The sequence below is a fragment of the Meleagris gallopavo genome, chromosome 10 (genome assembly GCF_000146605.3).
Source record: "Meleagris gallopavo isolate NT-WF06-2002-E0010 breed Aviagen turkey brand Nicholas breeding stock chromosome 10, Turkey_5.1, whole genome shotgun sequence".
In the NCBI taxonomy this organism is placed as follows: Eukaryota; Metazoa; Chordata; class Aves; order Galliformes; family Phasianidae; genus Meleagris; species Meleagris gallopavo.
This window is the reverse complement of record NC_015020.2, coordinates 14,327,373-14,347,526: the sequence shown is the minus strand read 5'-3', so window position 1 is coordinate 14,347,526 and position 20,154 is coordinate 14,327,373. Positions and strand designations below refer to the sequence as shown.

General features: G+C 42.0%; 1 protein-coding gene across 2 annotated transcripts in view; it reads left to right on the top strand.

The window, feature by feature from the left end:
- The window catches only part of LRRC8D (leucine rich repeat containing 8 VRAC subunit D), a 35,906-nt gene extending 21,348 nt beyond the window's left edge, over positions 1 to 14,558 (top strand). The window contains exons 1-2 of one of the 2 annotated variants that reach the window (XM_019618649.2): positions 2,208 to 2,461; positions 10,887 to 14,558. In XM_019618649.2, coding sequence (XP_019474194.1) covers positions 10,889 to 13,459 — 2,571 coding nt within the window. In that variant the 5' untranslated portion in view covers positions 2,208 to 2,461; positions 10,887 to 10,888 and the 3' untranslated portion in view covers positions 13,460 to 14,558. Of the gene's footprint in view, positions 1 to 2,207; positions 2,462 to 10,886 lie in introns of those variants that run through there. The other variant, XM_003208717.4, reaches the window with a different exon arrangement.
- Positions 14,559 to 20,154: the final 5,596 nt, after the last annotated feature.

The following is a 20,154-nucleotide window of genomic DNA, read 5'->3' as shown; positions in this document are numbered from 1 at the left end:
CTTGGATTGCACCATTACTGGTATTGAGATGTGATGTCACCACTACAAGCTGGAGTCAAAATGGCAGTCTGTGGAGTGGTGATGTGTGAATTCCCCACTGAAGAAAAATTTAAAGACATAGGTCTCAGTGGGTAAAGTGATGTGTGCTGTCTTTTGGGATAGGAAAGGGGTGACCCTTCTGGATTTCCCCGAACTTGAGTAAACCATCATCTCTGACTGCTGCATCACAATACTGACCAAGCTGAAGGCTCAAACTTCCAGTGTCAGGCCAGGTAAGAAGACAACTTTTTCTTTCCATAACAATAATGCCAGGCTCCGTATCAGTTTGAGGACCATAGAGCACATTGTCTGTCTTGTCTGGATTGTCCTACCACACCCACCATGTAGTCTGAATTTGTTGCCCTCTGGCTTCTGTCTGATCAGGCTGATGAAGGATAGACTGTGTTGGCCAAATTTTCACAGCAACAATGCTGTCATAGCAGCTGTGAAACAATGGGTCACTTCCGCTGGTGCAGATTTTTACGAGCATGGCATGCAAGCTCTTGTTCATTGCTGGCAAAGATGCATAGTTAATGGTGGTGACTGTGTTGAAAAATAATGTCTTTTAGCTGAGAATTTGTTCTATCAAATAATGTTATTGTGCTCTTTATTGTAGTTTCTATGGAAATAAATAGGAGGCATTACTTTTAGAGCAACCTGTGTGTGTGTGTGTGTGTATATATACATGCATACATATGAAAAAAGATGTCTATATTCTTGGTCAAAGGCAAGTTGTTGCAGAACTTTGGGATACATGAAATGGATGGTTTTGTTCATGGTTTGGTTTCGCCATGACTGATGATTATGGGGATGTAGTCATATGTATATTATTGCAGTACACCTGCATTCATAGGCAGCTATCCGTGTGTGCAGAGGAGATAGCAGGAACATATAAATAAAGCAACTGGGTGGTTGTTCCAATGTTCTTCACTAGATTCATGTAAAAACAGCGCCAGTCAAACATAAGAAATAGATCTGGTGGTATCTAAAACTACTTTAGGTCACTGTATGGGCACTTTTTGGCCATTTGGTGTTTACTTTTTGTTGAGTTATTGATTTCAGATGCAAACAGAGCACTGAAGTAACCCCTGCATGTCTCCTGATAGACGCAGGATGCCTCCAGACTATTTCATGCTAAGTGAGGTATGAGGCTGTGCCACCCCACCACTTAGAGGGCATCGGGTCTGACTGTGTGTGCCTGTGGCACAGAGCTGCATCAGGGGAGGGCCAGGCTGGATAATAGTAAAAGGTTTTGCACTTTCACCAGGGTGGTTGAGCACTGGGACAGGCTCCATAGGGCAGTGGTTGTGGCATCAGCTGCTCGAGTTCAAGAAGCATTTGGACAGTGCTCTCAGACATAAGGTTTGAAGTTTGGATGAAGCCAGGAGTTGGACTCAATGATCCTTGTGGTTGCCTTCCAACTTGGGATATTCTATGATTGTATGGTACATGCTGGAAGTGAAGTTACAGAGCAATTTTTCTTGGGACAAGTCCCAAGCTGTCACCTTACACAAGACGCAAGACCAGCAAGAGGCTGGTGGCACTTCTCTGTAGAGTCCTTGCATTATGGGAGGCACAGTTAGAGCCAGGACTCTGAGATCAGCCGTAAGCTACTTGCACAAGCACAGGCTTTCTCCCTTTGCCCTGCTTTCCAAAATCTTGGCGTGCTGATGGAAGGGCTAGAAGGCAATTTAAGAGAGGAGAACCTTCCTCCCAGTTCAGTGTGATGCTAATGCTGCGTGGTGAGCTTGCCTTGCTGTGTACTCGAGCTTGTTCAGGGCCTTTTGGGCTTGCTGAGAAAGTTACCTGGTTTGGCTGTGTATGGAAACAGTGGCAACAACAAAAACCCGACTAATGTGTTTTCCTCCAGCAAGTGGACTACTTTCCTTTTATTTCAAGAGCAGCTGGGGAGCGGCAGTTGTGCTGCTATAAAGGATGAGTAACTTGCCAAAACTAGTTCAGGAATCAAGCACCTGGGGTGAGAGGAAAGCGTTGCCTGCAGAAAATGAAGAGCTGCATCTGTGACCTGATTTGCCCATTTGGCCAGCCAACCAGCTTACACATCTGTTATAGGAGTCAGTCAGTGGGATGGTGTGTGACTGGATGGCTGTGACGGCAGCTGCAAAGGTTATTGTGCACATGTGGTCATGGCTGCATTAATGGTGGCAAGCTGCTAGGGACAGGAAAAGAAGCAGGAGTTGTGGTGGGGCATCTTTTCCAGGAGGCATGTACTTTGTGCTTTCACTTGTGCTGGGCTGAGCAGGTAGCTGGATGTTGCACTGGAGCAGGCGTGAGATTTACCCACAGATTAGCTGGAGTCACATTTCTCCTTTCTCTATTTTTATTTTGTTTATTTGGAGCTAAATTGAAGTACGCACTGAAAGTTTCATTGTCCTCGATACGGCAGAAGCGACTGAAAAAGGTAGGTTTCAAGGGTTGTTGCATTTAATGCCTTTTTCTTGAGATAGCATCATTCTCAAACCAGTAGAAAGGAGGGTGGCTAAGTATAGAGAAAAGAGGTAACTATAAACAGATTTGTCTGTAATGTTTAGCCTTTGCAAAGATAGTGCATTAAATATTAAATTTGACTTTATTTTTAATAACATTGTTATTTCACTTTTTCTCTTTTTCTGGAAGCCTGGTGGTTTTTGTTTTCTTGCTTTGTATTTTACAGCCCTGAACATATCATCACCTAACAAATGATCACTTTTAGATTGTAAGAATTCTGGGGCAAAGGTTGTCTGCCCGCTTGCTGCTGGAAAGCCCTCAGTGCAGAGGTTACAATTTCAGCTGGAGCATTTGGGTCAAACCATAATATAAACTTAGCAATAGTAAATATTTAAATTGGAGGCTGAATGGATATCTTGGTGCTGGTGGTTGGTAGTAGGCAACACAATCGAGCTTTACTAAACCCTTTTGCAGAGCTGGAAGCTTGCTTGTAGATATGCTGCAGTCTCAAGGACAGTCTACAAGTCCTTTGGAACATTTCTTTCTGTTTTTAATGCAACGTTTTGAATGGGATTTGAAAAAAATCCGGCATAAAAGAAAGGAGGTGATCTGAATCCATTAGCAAAATTTCAAAGTGACAGCCTCCAGGTGATGTGTGGTAGTGTAATTCCTTTTTTTATGCTTAAGTACTGAGACTGAAGCACACACCCTGAATCAAACAATTATGGGACTAAACGGACTTAAGAAAATAACTTACCTCTTACAGAAAGGAGCTTAAGTTTAGACGAGGGAAAAGAAATATAGTAATCTTAAATCTCTTGGAGCATAAACGCTGGAGCTGAAGGCAGTTTGTCCTGGCATGAAACCACTGAAGTTTCAGCTATTGGAAGCGTGGCAGGAATGTGGAGACATTAATAAGTTACAATTCATCTCTTGTTAAAGCTCTTACACGAGAAATCACTGTTTACCCATCTGACCAATATGTCTGAAGCGCAGAAGATTTATTTGCTTGATAAAGAGCAAGTAGGGATGCAGCAGTCTATCTGCTGCTGCCAGGTGTCTGCCTGGGGGATGGGATGGGGGACGTGGGGTGGGGGGAGGGGGGTCAGAGGCTGCTCGGTGTTTGTCCAGAGTACTTTCTGTGATGTGGCTTTACAGCTACTCCTCGGCTTGAGTGAGGAAGTCACTTCTCCCAGGGGAGAGAAGAAGCTGCATGATGTTTAAGTAGGAACATAGTTTGAATTTTGTCCTATTAAACGCGCTTTCGTATCCTGGTTCTCAGTCGAGCTGGCACACCTTCATACAGATCTTGGCAGGAACAGAGGAACTCTGATACACGAGTAGGAGACTGGTGTTACGTGCAGCTTTTTGTGTCACTGACTGCTTTTGTGTTTGTGTTTTAATTTGCCTTTGTTTCTGTTTTTTAGTTTAAGCGTGACCCTCTCCTACATAAATTCTAGCTAATGAAAGTGCCAGTGTGAGCACTTTAACTACAGTATTTCATGTGTGTGCAAATCATATGTGAAAGTTCTGTTTAATGTGTAAACCGGTGAGAGTCTGTGTTTGCTCTTCTGTCTGCAGAGATGAACCAGCTCAGATAGGCAACAATGGACCCTGTGCTTTCGTTAAAGGAACTTTTTGTCTGTTCTTGGCTCTGAATCTCTGTGAAGGTGCTGTAAACGTTCTAGTGCAAGGTCACTGGCACATCCATTAGAACTAAAATAAGGGAAGTATTCATTCAGAATAACTGGTGTTAGGTACTCAGTAAACCTGCTTACATTCTGATGGAAATGTGGTTTGGAAACGAAGTAAACCTAGACTCCTAGGTGTTGTGAGTTAGTGTGGAGGGATTGCTCCTCTCTGAAGAGGGGCTTTTAAAGCCTGCAGCAACATGAACATCAGTGATGCGTTTTTTCTTTGGTAGACATTCCTTCCTATTCTTTCTGTATGTTTTGGGTATGTAGTTAGAGGTACTAATATCTTCTGTATTAAGATTTGTATCTTCACAGACTGTCTTAAAATCACCAAAGGAGCAACTCAGTGCCAAGTTTAATTTCTTACAGCTTTTGAAGTTGCCCCAGTTCCTAGTGAAATCCACAACAAGATGAGACAGACTGGCAGTGTGTGTGGCTGTAGACCAGAAAAGAATATTTTTCAGAGGAATTGCATGAGTCACGGAGTGCTGTTTCTACCTGACATCAAGCAATTTTATATAACAATGTTTGTAGCCACAAGGACATACATATGTAAAAGCAAACTTAACTTATTGATTTGTTTTATATTTCAGATTTCTGAGCTAAAAATAAGATTTCATTATACTTTGTCTTTTTTCTCTCCCAGTTCCTGTAATGACTTTTTTGGGGGACTAAAAGCAGTCTGTAGGGACTGGAATCACCAGATGTGCTTTTATTTTGATGTAGTTTGCTTCTGCATCTTGATAAATTCCCAAAGTACTCTGGCCAGTAGAAGCACCAGATGTTTGCTGTGTTTCTGCGCTTCTGATGGCGGTCAGGAAAGCACTGCAGAAACATCACCGACAAGATATGAGGACAGCAGATTTTGAAAGGACAAAGGAATTAAACATTTAACACTGAAGTGCAAGGAGCCATTATGATCTGTGTTGTGTAACTATGTTTTATGTCCATGTGGGTTAAATCAAAACTTTCAATTGCGTTTGAGTAGAAGTGCTTTGCATTAAACTGTAGGTTTTGTGCACACAAGTTAAGATGTCTTGTTGGTATTACTGGCTTGGTGTTAGGAATTCTGTGAACTGAGATAGGAAGCATCTGCTCACTGTTCTTGTTCTCAGGTAAAAGAGAAAATGCTTTTTCAAGTTTTATCCCTGCCTGTCTGTCACTGTTGCCATCACTAGTGATTTATCTGCGTTGGGTAAAAGGAGGGTGGGATTACCAGATGTCCATTTTGCTTTTGCATCTTGCTGAATTCCTGATATCATGTAAGCAGTGGTTCTTCTAGCAGCAACCTAGGTTTGGCACAGGTGTGTGCAGCTATGCTAAGGTGTGGTTTTGCCTTCATCCTCAAGGTCCATTTGTTACTCTGCTCTAAGGTTTCTATAGACAAATTTTTACCTGCAGGCAATTCATGTTCTCAATTAGAGAATAATTTGCCTGTCAAAGTTCTGTGTGCTCATGGACTGTTGCTTGCAGATATGAAAAGCATAAGCTCCTGCTGGGTCCAGCCTCCATTGATCAGTTCTCCTGGATTCCTGCCTGTTGCCCTGCTAGGTGGCTTGTTGCAGAATGGTAAGAGTGCATGTGATTGTCAGACGTGAGCTGTATCACAACTTGTTATGGCAAGCTCTTCACTGGCAATGCAGAGGGATGCTCGAGGACCACTCTCATTGTCTGCTCATTTCCTTTTCCTGACTTCTATCTCAGAGCCTTTGTGGTTTCTGATGCTAGGAAAGTGTGAGCAAGGAGCTCAGTGTTGTTGGACGTTCACCGTAGGATCTCTCTGAGCTTTTCAAGGTGAGAAACTGACTAGTTGTATTCTGAAAGAGGCTGAGCCCCTCATCTGCATCCTGAAGCCTTGGGGTAAATGTGACTAAAAACTTAAGCTTGCACTTTTGCTCAAAGCAGCTCCTCTAGTAGAAGACTTATTCAGGAATAGCACAGCAGGCTGAGTGGAAAGTGGTTCATTTTCTGTGCTCTGTGGTAACGGAACTCACATGTGGTAATTGCCAACTTAATTGTGTTAATGGCCTTTGGGTGCTTTTAGGAACTACTCAGCAGTGCAGTGCTGGACTTCTGTCTTGAAAGTCATCCTTAAACAGACCTGGTGATTTATAGCAAGGAAAGACTGAGGTATGATTTGAGAGTTTATTGTTACGGAAATTATGGCTGCTAATGCTGCTTTTCAAATACCACGTTGATTACAAAACCATCTGTGTAGGAGTGATGTATAGCACTAGACTTCCAAAGAGCTGATAAACAAGGAAGATTGAGTGTAAACACTTAAATAGCAGCATCCAAAAGTAGGTTACAGTGTTATACAACCAGCTTTGAAGGGCAGAATTTTTGAAGATTTAAAAAAAAAAAACCAACATATTTTTGTAAATGGGTACTAATTTGAAACTGGTTCTATAAAGTGAGAATCTTATTTCCGTCTCCGGCATACTGAAGCCTAACATATGTATGTGCAGCCTGAGAGAAATTGTGTTTTGTTACTTGTTCATTTACTGAATTACTGTCAATCTGGTCAATATTTTACATAAAGATGATGATTTCCAGTTGGGGAATTTATTTACAGTCTGTATCAGAGAGATGATATATTTTGTTTCAGTCAAATTCCAAACTTGTAATTGTGCAATTTCAGGTGAAGGAGTGGAGGTGCAATTCAGGGTGAGAAACGGGGGTGAGGGAGTGTAGGGGATGCATTGGTGGTGGGTTTTCTTGTTCTTTTATTTCTCAATGTGTTTGATGCTAATCCATCCTCCTCCTTAATCATGCAACTATCAAATAGCAGCAACGTATTTTTCCGTACATTTGAGTGTATACATTTTACACATTTAAAAGGCATTATGAAACTCTTGTTCTATTGTTAGAAATCTCATTTGCCTTTGTTGCATTCTCCTTATTCAGTTATCACTAATGATGCACACAGAGCATTGTGTGGTACATCATCTCTGAAGTTCTACCTTTGGATTGAAATATTGTTAGTTTTAAGTCACGTAACTCTTCCCGTAGCAATTTGCTTAGCCTAAAGTATAAAATGGATAACGAGGGCAGATGCTGTATATGTCTGTATGTGCAGGATACATTCATTTGGTTCCTTGTGTGAGGCACAAAGACCAGATGGTGCCGTGGTGGTGGTGGTGGTTGCAGCTTGTCTGTGGATCGGCTAGTGCTCGTTGCTCCTGGCTAGAAGCAGTTCATATTGTGTTCATAGCACATCCATGCCCAACTGGCTGTCTTCATAGGATACTGCAGAAGTAGAAAAAGCAAAGGAAGTAGGAATAGTTGGTAGGAAGAGAGTAAAATATACAGAGGAAATAAGTGGAGCTCTATGGTGACTTGATCAAAAGCAAGAAAGCAAAGTTATGGGAAAACTTTTCTTCTCCAAAATTTCCTGTGGGAAGGAAGCAAATGATTTTGGACAGGGCACTATTTTTTCTTTACAACTAGAAGTGTGTTGGTTTTGTTTTGTTATTTTTTTTTTATTATTCTTAAAGAATTCTTGACCAGTTGCGATGACAAAGCTCATTCAAGAATCTTCTTGTTTCTTGAGACAAAGTGCTCTTGTTCAGAGTCTTGGGAACCTGAGGGTGAAACAAGAGGTTTATGTGTTGTGATTCTGTTTCTATTTGTTTGTTTTAAGTTTGAATTTGCTTTAACTTTAAATATGCTCTTAAAACAGGAGGGCCAGTGAATTACGGGGTCAGAAAGATGAAGTTTTATCAGTAAGTACAGGAAGAAGTAGGATGTAAATAAACATTAAAGTGACATACCAATCTGCTGCTTCCTTTTCCTCTAATTTCTGTATTTAAGCTAAAATATTTCTTAGGAAGTAACCCCAATACATTAAAATCTGAAATACAGAGTGATAGTCTGAAATAAGTTAGAAAAATTCAACAGCTTTATTATAGCTTCGCCTTATGATTAATGAAAGTTTGACTTCTGAACTTAATCGATTATCACCCTTGCTGATTTAACTTAGCATCTAACTTAGAACAATTGTATTGTGATTGTCAGTTCTCACTGCAGTTGCATCTTTCTGTGATATGTTTATATAATTCCAAACTAAACAAGGTCATTATAGTTTTAGAGCTCAATATTGTTTTAGCAGTGGAAAGGGAGAATTTACAATTTTCCTCCTCAGGAGGTAGGAAGAAGCATTTGCACTTAGAGCAGTTACATTAGGTTATATCCAAGAAATATTTTCTAGAGGGAAACACCTCAGTGGCTGGATGGAGATATTGGATTTGGAGCTAGGGGAAGTTAATGTTATCCTAGAGAGTCATCCAGCTTACAGAACTGGAGACAATGGGTTTTGGAGAAAAGATTATTTTGCTTTATTTAGAAGTCTTCCTTATTTTGTGTAGCTGTGCAGCCCTGCATATTGTACTGTAACAGGCTTGAGTTAAAATTTGTTCTTACTAACACTGAACTAACATGCTATTTTAAAAGGAGACTATGTCCCTACGTTCCATATCGGAAATTGAAAGCTTCTTCTCTCCAGGAACCACAGTTTGGATCTGGATCTCTGTGTCTTCTGCCGATGCTCAAGGTCTGTTTGGTGCCTTGTGAGTCATGAGGACATTCATCTGTATAGTACTTACTGAGTTGCCTGCTTACAGTTTTTGCACTGATGTTATGAATGGAGCCCACAGTGGCCTTGAGGGGAGAAGGCACAGGACAGTGAGTCACAGCTCGTGCAGTCAACCACAAGCTCAGATTTCCAACAGTTTGCCTCTTACTTAACCATGCCATCCCTATAGCTGGTTGTGAAATCCCAACCCCAATATGGCACCCATGAAAGGAGGTGAAAATTAGCAGTGAAAAGGCTTCATATCAAATCCAAGGAATACTCCAGCTTGAAGAACAGGTAGTAAAAACTTAAAATAATCTAAATTCAGTGTTGGCATTAGGAAAGCCCAAAAGAAGGTACTGTATTGGGTCCGTTGTTCTGAGTACCTCTTAATATTTTGACTTTTCCTGGGCATCTGCAAGTGTAAAACAAAAATTAACTTTTGTGGTTAGTATTGTAGTAAAATCAAAGAATGATAAATGTAATGATGGATTCAAGGGAGAAAATAACGAAGTTGTTTACTTGTCAGTCAGAATGTGCCTTTGGACTGTGTATAAGCTTACAGTTTACACTCTGTTTTTAAAGGCTCAGAGCACGTGACTATTTTAGATGCGTGGAGGGAGACCAGTTTTCAGTTCCCAGAGTTGATTTTGATAACTACAGAATACTCTCTGTCTTTTCTGTGATGTACATGGTTTTAGGCAGTAATACCACATAGGATACTTCTCATGTCTTTTGAAAATCTGTACCCGCAGAAGAACTACTTTGACATCGGTAACTTGAAAGAGGGTATATGCTCAGAGCAATGGATATGGTAATGATAATGGATATGGTGCTTCTGAGTGTAAAGCTCCTGTTACATCATGCTGACTACAGCCTCACGAAGAGGATAGCACAAGCTATAACCTTTTTTTGAAATAGTTTTTTGTACAACAGAGGTCTGACAGGTGATTTTTAGCTTTAGCTTTTTTAAATTACTCTTCCAGTTCTTCCACCTTCTAGGTGGAACCACTTTGTACTTTCTTGTTCCTTCTTCATTGCTTTGGCTGGTTGGAGCAGGCAAGGGTGCAGTGGTTGGATTATAGTGTTCTAAGCCAGATGGTCTCATGGCAAAAGCAAAGAAAATCACTTTCATTTGGTGAGAGGAATTCCTGTAGTCAGCAAGCTGACTGGTCCTCTCTGTGTTGGTACTGCGTTCCTGTGTTGATGCATTAGCAACTGAATGGAGGGGATTTTTGTGTGGATGATGAGGTGGATGAGCAGCATGAGATCTTAGAGCATCTCTTCTGAACAGCTTGCATAATAAAAGCATCCATGCAAGAAGTGGCTGTTTGTGTTCACCTGTCCTGGGCAGGGAGCTGTTGTGCCTTTGGAGCAAGGAAGGCCTTTCAAAGTGTTTGTTCACATTAGCACAAATGGCTCGTGCTGTTCTTCCACATGCTGTTGTTACCAAAATGTTGAATGTTCTGGGTAGCAGTTCTGGGCCAATCAGTCCTGCTGTGACTCCATCTAGGTAAGCGCTGGGAGATGTGAAGGCAAACAGGTGTTTGTAGCTAATGTTATGCAGAGAGAGTGAGGCTCTGATGGATGCAGGCTGTTGCTGCTGTGTCCCTGTGCAGCTGCAGGCCCTGGGCAAAGGGAGTGAGGAAAGCTGTGCTGCACGGAGCATTACAAGACTCCATCAACTTATGTTGGTGAGGGAGGGGTGTTAGATATTTATTTTCCCAGTGAAAAACAAGAAGGGAGATGTGGAAGTTCCTTCTGCCCATTTTCTGAGCAGTTGGGATGTGACTTGCAACCATGCAGTGAGTGTGTACTGCAGTGAGGTGTAGCCCTCCCTTCTCTGACTACCTTCGCCAAGCCCCATGTTGTGCAGGTGCAAAACTGGTAAAAGTTTGCAGGAGGGGAGCTGGCCTGAAGTGATAATCTTTCTGTTTCGATGCTAAAATACTGAGTCATTTCTGTACATATCCCTTGAGAGAACCCTTTTGAGTGAAACGATAGACAACATGTGATATCTAACAAGATTTAACGAAAACTTACATTTTTTGAAGACTTGTATGTCCATGGTGTGATTGTTTTTCAAATGGTAAAATAACCTGCTCACTGGTTTCATTTTTGCTTTCTTGTAGGAATGTTTACCCTTGCAGAAGTTGCATCGCTCAATGACATCCAGCCAACTTATCGTATCTTGAAACCATGGTGGGATGTATTTATGGATTATCTAGCGGTTGTGATGTTAATGGTTGCTATTTTTGCTGGAACCATGCAATTGACCAAAGACCAGGTGGTCTGCTTGCCGGTTTTACAGTCTACTATAAACTCAAAAGCACAACCCAGCACATCAGGGAAGGCTGACTTTACCACTGTTGAAACAACTACTGGTCAAGGAGAAGAAGCATCAATGAGAACGGTTTCTTTTGGAAGTGCCCCTACTGTAACACCTGATGTACCTCTGAGCAGAGCTACCTCTCCTCAGTATCAACCCACTGAATCAAGTCAGGAGCTGAAGAAGGAGCAGAAGGATTCTTCAGGCCGCAAAACAAACTTGGATTTTCAGCAATATGTATTTATTAACCAGATGTGCTATCATTTGGCTCTTCCTTGGTATTCAAAGTATTTTCCCTATCTTGTTCTCATCCATACCATTATTTTAATAGTCAGTAGCAATTTTTGGTTCAAGTATCCCAAGACCTGCTCAAAAATTGAGCATTTTGTGTCCATATTAGGGAAGTGCTTTGAGTCCCCCTGGACTACAAAAGCACTGTCTGAAACAGCATGTGAGGACTCTGAGGAGAACAAACAGAGGTTAACTGGTGCCCAGTCCCTGCCCAAGTACGTTTCCACTAGCAGTGATGAAGGAAGCCCAAGTGCCAGCACCCCCATGATAACAAAGTCTGGCTTCAAATTTTCAGCTGACAAGCCAATGATTGAAGTTCCCAGTGTCACTATTTTAGATAAAAAAGATGGAGAACAAGCCAAAGCACTGTTTGAGAAAGTCCGTAAGTTCCGGGCTCACGTGGAGGACAGCGATCTGATTTACAAACTCTACGTTTGCCAGACTATCATCAAGACTTTTAAATTCATATTTATTCTCTGCTATACTGCAAACTTTGTCAACACCATTAGTTTTGAACACATCTGCAACCCAAAAGTGGAACACCTGATTGGCTACACGCAGTTTGAATGTACGCACAACATGGCTTACATGTTGAAGAAGCTGCTTATCAGCTACATTTCTCTCATTTGTGTCTATGGTTTTATCTGTCTCTACACACTCTTCTGGCTGTTCCGAATACCCTTAAAAGAATATTCCTTTGAAAAGGTCAGAGAAGAGAGTAGTTTCAGTGATATTCCCGATGTCAAAAATGACTTTGCGTTTCTTTTGCATATGGTAGATCAGTATGACCAGCTTTATTCTAAAAGGTTTGGTGTCTTCTTGTCAGAGGTAAGTGAGAACAAACTACGTGAAATTAGTTTAAACCACGAATGGACTTTTGAAAAGCTGAGGCAACACGTTTCCCGCAATGCCCAGGATAAGCAAGAATTGCACCTTTTTATGCTATCGGGGGTCCCTGATGCAGTCTTTGATCTGACGGATCTGGATGTGTTAAAACTGGAGCTGATTCCTGAAGCGAAAATCCCAGCAAAAATCTCCCAGATGACAAATCTTCAGGAACTTCATCTGTGCCACTGCCCTGCAAAGGTCGAGCAGACTGCCTTCAGCTTCCTCCGGGACCATTTGAGATGCCTTTATGTAAAATTCACAGATGTCGCAGAAATTCCTGCGTGGGTGTATTTGCTCAAAAACCTCCGAGAATTGTACTTGATAGGCAACTTGAACTCTGAAAATAATAAAATGATAGGGCTTGAGTCTCTCAGAGAGTTGAGACACCTTAAAATTCTCCATGTGAAGAGCAATTTGACCAAAATCCCCCCCAATATCACAGATGTGGCACCACATCTGACAAAACTGGTCATTCATAATGACGGCACTAAGCTTGTGGTACTGAATAGCCTTAAGAAGATGATGAATGTTGCAGAGTTGGAACTGCAGAACTGTGAACTGGAGAGAATTCCCCATGCCATCTTCAGCCTCTCTAACTTACAGGAACTGGATTTAAAATCAAATAGCATACGCACAATTGAAGAAATCATCAGTTTCCAGCACTTAAAAAGATTGACTTGTTTAAAGCTGTGGCACAATAAAATAGTCAACATTCCTTCCTCCATTACCCACGTAAAGAACTTAGAGTCTCTTTACCTCTCCAATAACAAACTCGAATCCTTACCAGCTGCAGTGTTCAGTTTACAGAAACTTAGATGTTTAGATGTAAGCTACAACTCAATTGCAGTGATTCCAGTGGAAATAAGTTTGCTTCAAAATCTGCAGCATTTTCACATCACAGGAAACAAAGTCGACGTTTTGCCAAAACAGTTGTTTAAATGTGTTAAATTGAGGACTTTGAGTCTGGGACAAAACTGTATTACCTCAATCCCAGATAAAGTTGGTCAACTGTTGCAGCTGACTCATCTGGAACTGAAGGGAAACTGCTTAGACCGTCTGCCAGCCACGCTGGGGCAGTGTCAGCTTCTCAGGAAAAGTGGGCTTGTCGTGGAAGATCACCTCTTTGACACTTTGCCCTTGGAAGTTAAAGAGGTATTGAACCAAGACACAAGCATTCCCTTTGCTAATGGGATTTAAGCTGAGGTGAAATGCTCAAGTAGCTAACTTCCAAACAGTAAATGCTAAAAAGTGTGGCTATTGTGAGACCATGCGTTTTTAGAAAGCAGATTTCCTTGGAAGGCAAGACGACTCGTGGGATTATAAGAGATGTAACCGAGTGTTCAATGTTTGCAGTGTTTTAAAAAGATTATTTCCAAAATTTTTGAGAGGATAAAAAGAACCTTAATAATCTCAATTCTTTTTTCCTTAAATTGTTTGTAACTTGGATGCTGCCGCTTTTGAATGTTTACAAATTTGCTTGCCTGCTTAAAGTAAATGATTAAATTGATGACCTTTTCTTACTATGCAAGTTATTCTTTAAGGTCTGGATTTACTTTAGTGCATTGTGGGAGGAAAAACAAAGATAAGTGTTGTATATGGGATGATTCTAACAGCACTTGAAACACACGTTGGTGTGTTGTTAGTGTTTAGCTATTCTCAGCAAATGAAGCCACCATTTTCCTGCACTAAGGTATGTGGTTGGCATGGGGCCAAATGTGTTTGCCCTCATTTTTCATTCTGAAGACCTCATGGTCTTGGATGAGATTTGTTTATGACTTAATGTGACTCCTTCAGAGCTGCGAGGACCTGTCCTGTTCCACAGCTCCTCTACCCCGTAGGCTCCTTTGTCTTGAGTAGCAGGGAGTGGTAGAAGGGAGAGTAGTGCCACTGGCCTTCCAAGTTGGGGATAGTTTTGATGTTTGAACTGTTCTGCATAGTAAGTTCTGAGAGTCATTAAACAGCAGGTGACTTTATTGCTGGTGTTTTGCTTCTCTTCAGAGTTTCCATCTGGGAAACTCGAGATGTTTTACAAGAGTCAGTGATTATTTTGTTTCGCAGCCCTTGCCTAGGAACAGGGTTGTCTGCTCTATTTTCCAGGATAATGACAGAGACATAGAATTACCCGAACATGATTTAGCTTTATCACCTATTGTAGCATATCTTCCACACATAGACTTTAACTGTAGGATACCCTTACCCCAGCCCCAGTAATTTGATATTTTTGAACATTTATGCACTGTTAGAGAACCCTAAATGTGTGCCAGATGAGTCATCAAATAAAGAAAAAAAGCAGACAGCGGTGAGTGTGGGATTTTTTTGTTTGGTTGATTTTGGTGATGTTGTTTTTTGTTTTTTGTTTTTTTTTAACTGAGATTACATTGCCAGAACCATTAAAGAAATACAATCCATTAAATCTGCAAAATCATCAGTTGTAAATCCTGGCCATTTACATTCCATGTGTGCAGAAAAGAAGTACTATGCTGGGAGATGATTACATGATTACTCATGGTTTAAACACAATTCCCTATTGTAGTGTGGTCAGGACTGAACTAGTCTGATGTTCAAGGGACCGTTCTTCTCACACACAAATCCTCATGCACAGCAATTTTTACTGCAGCTTCATCAGAGCTGCCCTGACTTACACCACTATTAACAAGGGGATAGTTTAAGCGTAGGGGCATTGAGCAGTCAAAAATAATTTAAATACTACTCTTATGATTCTTGCACATTTTATTATTAATCATTTACTATTAGTCATGCTAGGATGACTGTTCTCAACTGTAGGTAGCAATCTCTGAATACATACCTGTGTTATGTGTACCAGAAGACTGGTTAGTGAACGGTGGATTTCCCACTTCTTTTGAGATACGGTCTATTTTCTCCTTGCCAGCTGCTGGTAAACTCGTGATGCTGACAGTTCTGCAGCACCAAGGCAGAGATTTGGCACAACACTTGCAGTTACTGATCTCTTCTCCACTGGGAAATGTTTATGCTAATTCTCGGTTTATTTTTTTTCAACTAGGAGTTGTTAAGGCTGCAGCGGATTTTTTTGTTGTGCTTTTAAGAAAGTCTTTCACGTGTTAATTTTTTGCACATAGATCACTTTAAAATGGCTGGACTAATAACTCTTAGGAAAAACTGTGGGATATAATATTGGTATATGCATTCTATTTGCTGTTGACTGTCATTTCAGTTTCCAAGAAATTGTGTATAGGAGGGAGGAAGAGTTGGAAGATGGCAAAGTAATTAGAACATTTAGAACTATTTTTACATTCTTCAACTTTTTTTTTCCCTTAATTTTATAGCAGTGTCACACAGAATGCAGCCATGGGCTGATCCTGCTTTTTTTAAAAAGCTTTTTTGGATGTTCCTGATGCTCCTAGTGTCCCTACTGTTGTTCAAAAATAAGCCCATGTTCACTTACTGTGAGTACGGTATGAATAAATTAGATCCCTGTATGACTAGTTATTAGCCAATTGTACTCATTTAGGCAACTTCCTCCAAATAATTGTGTTTTAATTTCAGGCTTGTGATGCTTACTCAGCATAACCTCCATTCCTGTTTTTAGGAGAACCTTCTCAGCGTGGGGAGGAACTGCCCATCTTCCCCAGGCCGCCTCCTTCCCCAGTCCTTCCTCTCTCTGTGACTGTTTATAATGTTCCTGTTTCCTGCCTGTCAACTGACACACTCTTGCTTTAAGGTCTTGGAAGTTCATCTCTTTTCCATGTAAGGCATGTGAAACATATTTTGCATTTCTATTTGATTTAATAAATAAGATGTTCATATCTTCTTCTAATCTATTATTTCTGGGGGGGAAAACATGTTTGCATAGTGAAGTCTCCGATTTCAAGTGTCTTACGTTGAACTTGCTCTCTGGTGCCTCTAAATTTAAGGAGAAGGTGTAAGTTCTGTAGGTATTGCTTCTAACTACAACACATTATGTCAAGAAGGGTGGGATTGTTACTTCATATACATAACTTAAATGAGGCACCACCATTTTTACTTGTCTAGCAGATTTTTGCACAGTATACTTGTGGCTCTGGAAGAAAAATGTGTTCCTTTAGATAAGAGGAAATAGGAGAAGCCTGTTCTGTTTGCTTCCTACTCTGCAACACAATTTTGAGAAGATCCTTCAGTTTTCTAGTAAGTTGTCCTTTTGGAACACGTGTGTCTTGTGGCACAAACTGAGCTATTGCATTCTGAGCAGGCTGGACGATGTTGTACTAAGCAAAGGCTCTCTGCTGCTAGATAGATGGCTTTGCAGTCCTGAGCTGCTCCCTCTGGTCTGGGCTTCTCCTTTGCTACACTGTTGTTCGTGTCTGGTCATGGGGGATCTGTTCTCCCCTCTTCAATGTCAGTTAATGGACTGTGTTTTAATACAAATCTTAGGGAAATAGCTATTCTTTCTAACATCATTCTGTGTATACAGAATGTAAAGGTGTTACATTTATGTGAAGGCAATGGTTGAACTGTTGTTCTTAAAGTCAGGTCAGATGAATTAGGTGCTGCTACAGCAGTGATGTTGGCTGTCATCCTAACTCCTTGCAGGAACAATTTTAGATTTCATATCTCCCCCATTCTCAAGACAGCAAACTGTGTGCAGGAACCTAGCAATACTGAGTAAATCTGTAGCTTGTGATCATACAAAAATGAGGCTTCTGTCAGGTGTGTGGTTGTGAACCTGTGAGGGTGCTAAGGATGAGGATAAAAGCCTTGAATTTGCTGAGGTGTTCTAGTGTGAATGGCAGAGCCCATAGGGCACAGCAACAGTGAGCTGAGGGTGGCTCATTGGGGCTCCTGTGGCCTTGCAGATTTGTGGGAGCATAGCTCTGCAGTTCTGTCTGAACTGAGGAGGGTGGCTAAAAAGCCAGAAGAGTGCTGGACCCATGGGAGGACCTACTTCTGGGGACTTCTTGGGGGTCCTACTACTTTGGACTTATTTCTGGTTTTGTCCCGATGTTTGCCTCAGCTGGGGAAACAGGTATCAAAAAGATTTACGTTTCCTGGTTAAAAACCAGGGATTCTTGAACAATCATTGAATTTTTTTCATTTATTAAAAACACCAGTTATGTAGTAGTGAGGTCATGTAGCATGATCAAATAGGGACAGGCAGTATCTTCATTAGCTGCCTAGCATAGTCTTATCAATGCATTTCTAATATGTGATCCCAGAACAATTTGATTCAAAGTCTCAGAGGTAAGAAATCTCAGGATGTCTTGAAGACTGTCACCCTGCTTCACGCAGAAATACTATTCCCTAACTCATTCCTGCCAAACATTTGCCAAGACTTAGCAACAGGTTAGTGATGGTGATTCCAGTAATCCTCCTCCCAGTTAATGCAGCACAGCTGGAACATGAGCCAGAAAGCAAATGCTTATGTGCTGTTCAGGCCAAATCAAAAGATAAGAAATGTGTTTGCAGGAATGGAAGTGCAGACCGAGACAGACTTCTGCTTGAATGTGTTGATTGCCAAGCAGCTCAGGAGGTCTGAAGTTTGAGATTCCTTGGAAAAGAGCTCTGAGGATGTGTTAGCCCCAGCTTTGTTACAGATGTAATGTGAAACATTGCATTCCCAAATGACAGTAAGGCCACCTGCAACCATGGTGCAATGCTGTAATGGACAGTGAGCCTCACTGCCAGGCAAAGGTTGGCAGCAGTGCCCTTCACAGCCTGGGTGCTCTCTTTTTTCAGATATAAATTTTTGTGAGGGCCTTTAAATTAAACATTTCTCAAGCAAGTTTTTTTGTTTTTGTTTTGTTTTTGTTAGGAACATGTTAAGAGATGGTTCTTAATGTTACCAGTCACAAAAGAATTGAGAAAAAAATCTTGTGTTTTTAATATTGACTTTAACCTCTTGTCCACTGCTGTGAGTTGTCAAAATTGCCACCTGAACCACTGATTAGCTTACATTCAGGTTCCCTGAATGATGGGTGACTTTAGCAGAAATGTTCCCAGTTCAGGCTGGCCACTTGTGCTTATACAGTGAGTTCAGCACTTAAACCAGTGGCATCAAGCACTGATGTTGGAAAACCCTGAGGGCTTATGCTGTGACCAATTTGTCAGGACAGCAAATCGTTCCTCATGCTGTTAAAGGGTGGGAAAGCTGTGTCAGTGAGCAGAGTTGATGAAGATGAAGCTCTGGAGTTAAGCTCAGAAACAGACTTTCCAGGCTGATTACAGACAAGCACCCATTCCACGATAAAAGTCATGGGAGATGTTGCATCTGGCAGTGATACTGAAAATAGCTCCTGCAATTCAGCCAGGCATGGGTGCAGAAGTGGCAGCTCTGCAGCAGTGCACTTCCACACAATGCAGCTGAAGTGGGGGTTAGTAAAACCACAGGCACTGGAGGGGGGACAGGCTGCATCTCCCTGCCCTGAAGAGAACAGCCCCTAAAGCTCTCTTACAATTGCTGGAACTAGAACCTTTGTTCTGTCTTGCCTCCAACATCACATTGCCCCTTGATGCTGGAGGTAACATTGGCTTGCTGGTTTAATAATGACTGTTTGGGAAGAATGCCATCTTCTAAATTAACACCATAGTCTTGCCGGAAGCCTTCCAGCGCAGAGCAGGTCTGTTCCCATAAAATGAACATGTTGTGCCCATAAACTACAAAATTGTGGATTAGGATTGAGTTGCATAGACCATTAGGAATAAACGCATGAACACGCTGCTGTTCTGGAAACCAGTTCTGGGTAGTTCTGCAGCTTCAGGTGGTTTTTAGAAGTGGAGTTTCAAGACCTTTTCAGTAACAACATTCTGTAGCACCTCTGGAGCAAACACTGCAGCCTGGGACGGGCTAATCCCCACTGCTGGAGCTGCCCTGTGACAGCTGGGCTGGGGGTGGCTGAGGGGGCACCAGCATCTCCTTGATCTCTGCTGCTGGGCTTGTCTTGCTCCTCTGAATGTGTTTCTGGGAGATGCCGTGTGAAATCGTGCCCCTAGCTGCACCATAAAGATGCTGCTGCTGAAACTGCCAAGCCACGTGTTTGGAAGATGGGGATCCTGATAATGGGATGAAATGCAGATAAGAAAAAAAGAAGGGAATCAACAGTCCTGAGAGGAGATGTGTGGCCTCTGTCCACCCCGAAGTGTGACATTTCAGAGGTTTTAGGCTGTATGGACTCCTGCCTGCTGCTTATGCCTCAAGGTGAGCTCAGTCACTGGGCACCCTGTAATTCTGTTTTTTGGTTTTCGTTTTTTTTTTTTCTCCTTTTTGCACATCTGTGTCTCAGGACCTTCAGATGACAGTGTTGCTGCTGCCTGCATGCATCCCTTCCCCTCCCACACCAGCCCCAGTACCTACAATAAGCTCAGCCCTGCAAAGCCTTTAATGCTTAGTGCCAGCATGGCCAGAACTCTGCCAACAGCGCAGCTGCTGAGTGCCCAGCAGAGCCGTGCAGGGAAACCCCTGTGCTCTAAGGAACAGGCCCTAACTCGGCCTGCAGCTTCCTCTTGGGGTGGGATTGGGGTTCTCCCAGCTCCTGCTAGCAGATGATGACCACACAAGCAGAAGTGAGGTCTCCTGGGGAGGCTGCGGTCCCCTCCCCAGCTCTGGGGCTTCCCCATGGGAGTGCTGCAGGGCTGGGGGACATGCAGAACCTGTTCGCCCCAGTTCTTAATAGCAGTGGGGGAGCTACAGCGCACTTAGGGAAGTGGTCCCTGTAACATCACTACACTAGTCGAGCTCATTCTGTTTTATGTTCTAATTGTTTCCCCTGATGCCTGTTGGAAATGGAGTTGGGTGTTTCTTACACTGTTTGCAGTGAGTGTAGAGACTACCTGGTGCCTGTCCTCATCACAGCCCCTTCTGCAGTAAATGCATCTTTTTCACCCTTCTATTTTTTTCTCTGCAATGGATTAAAACCCATTTCTTCAACCTTTCTTCATGT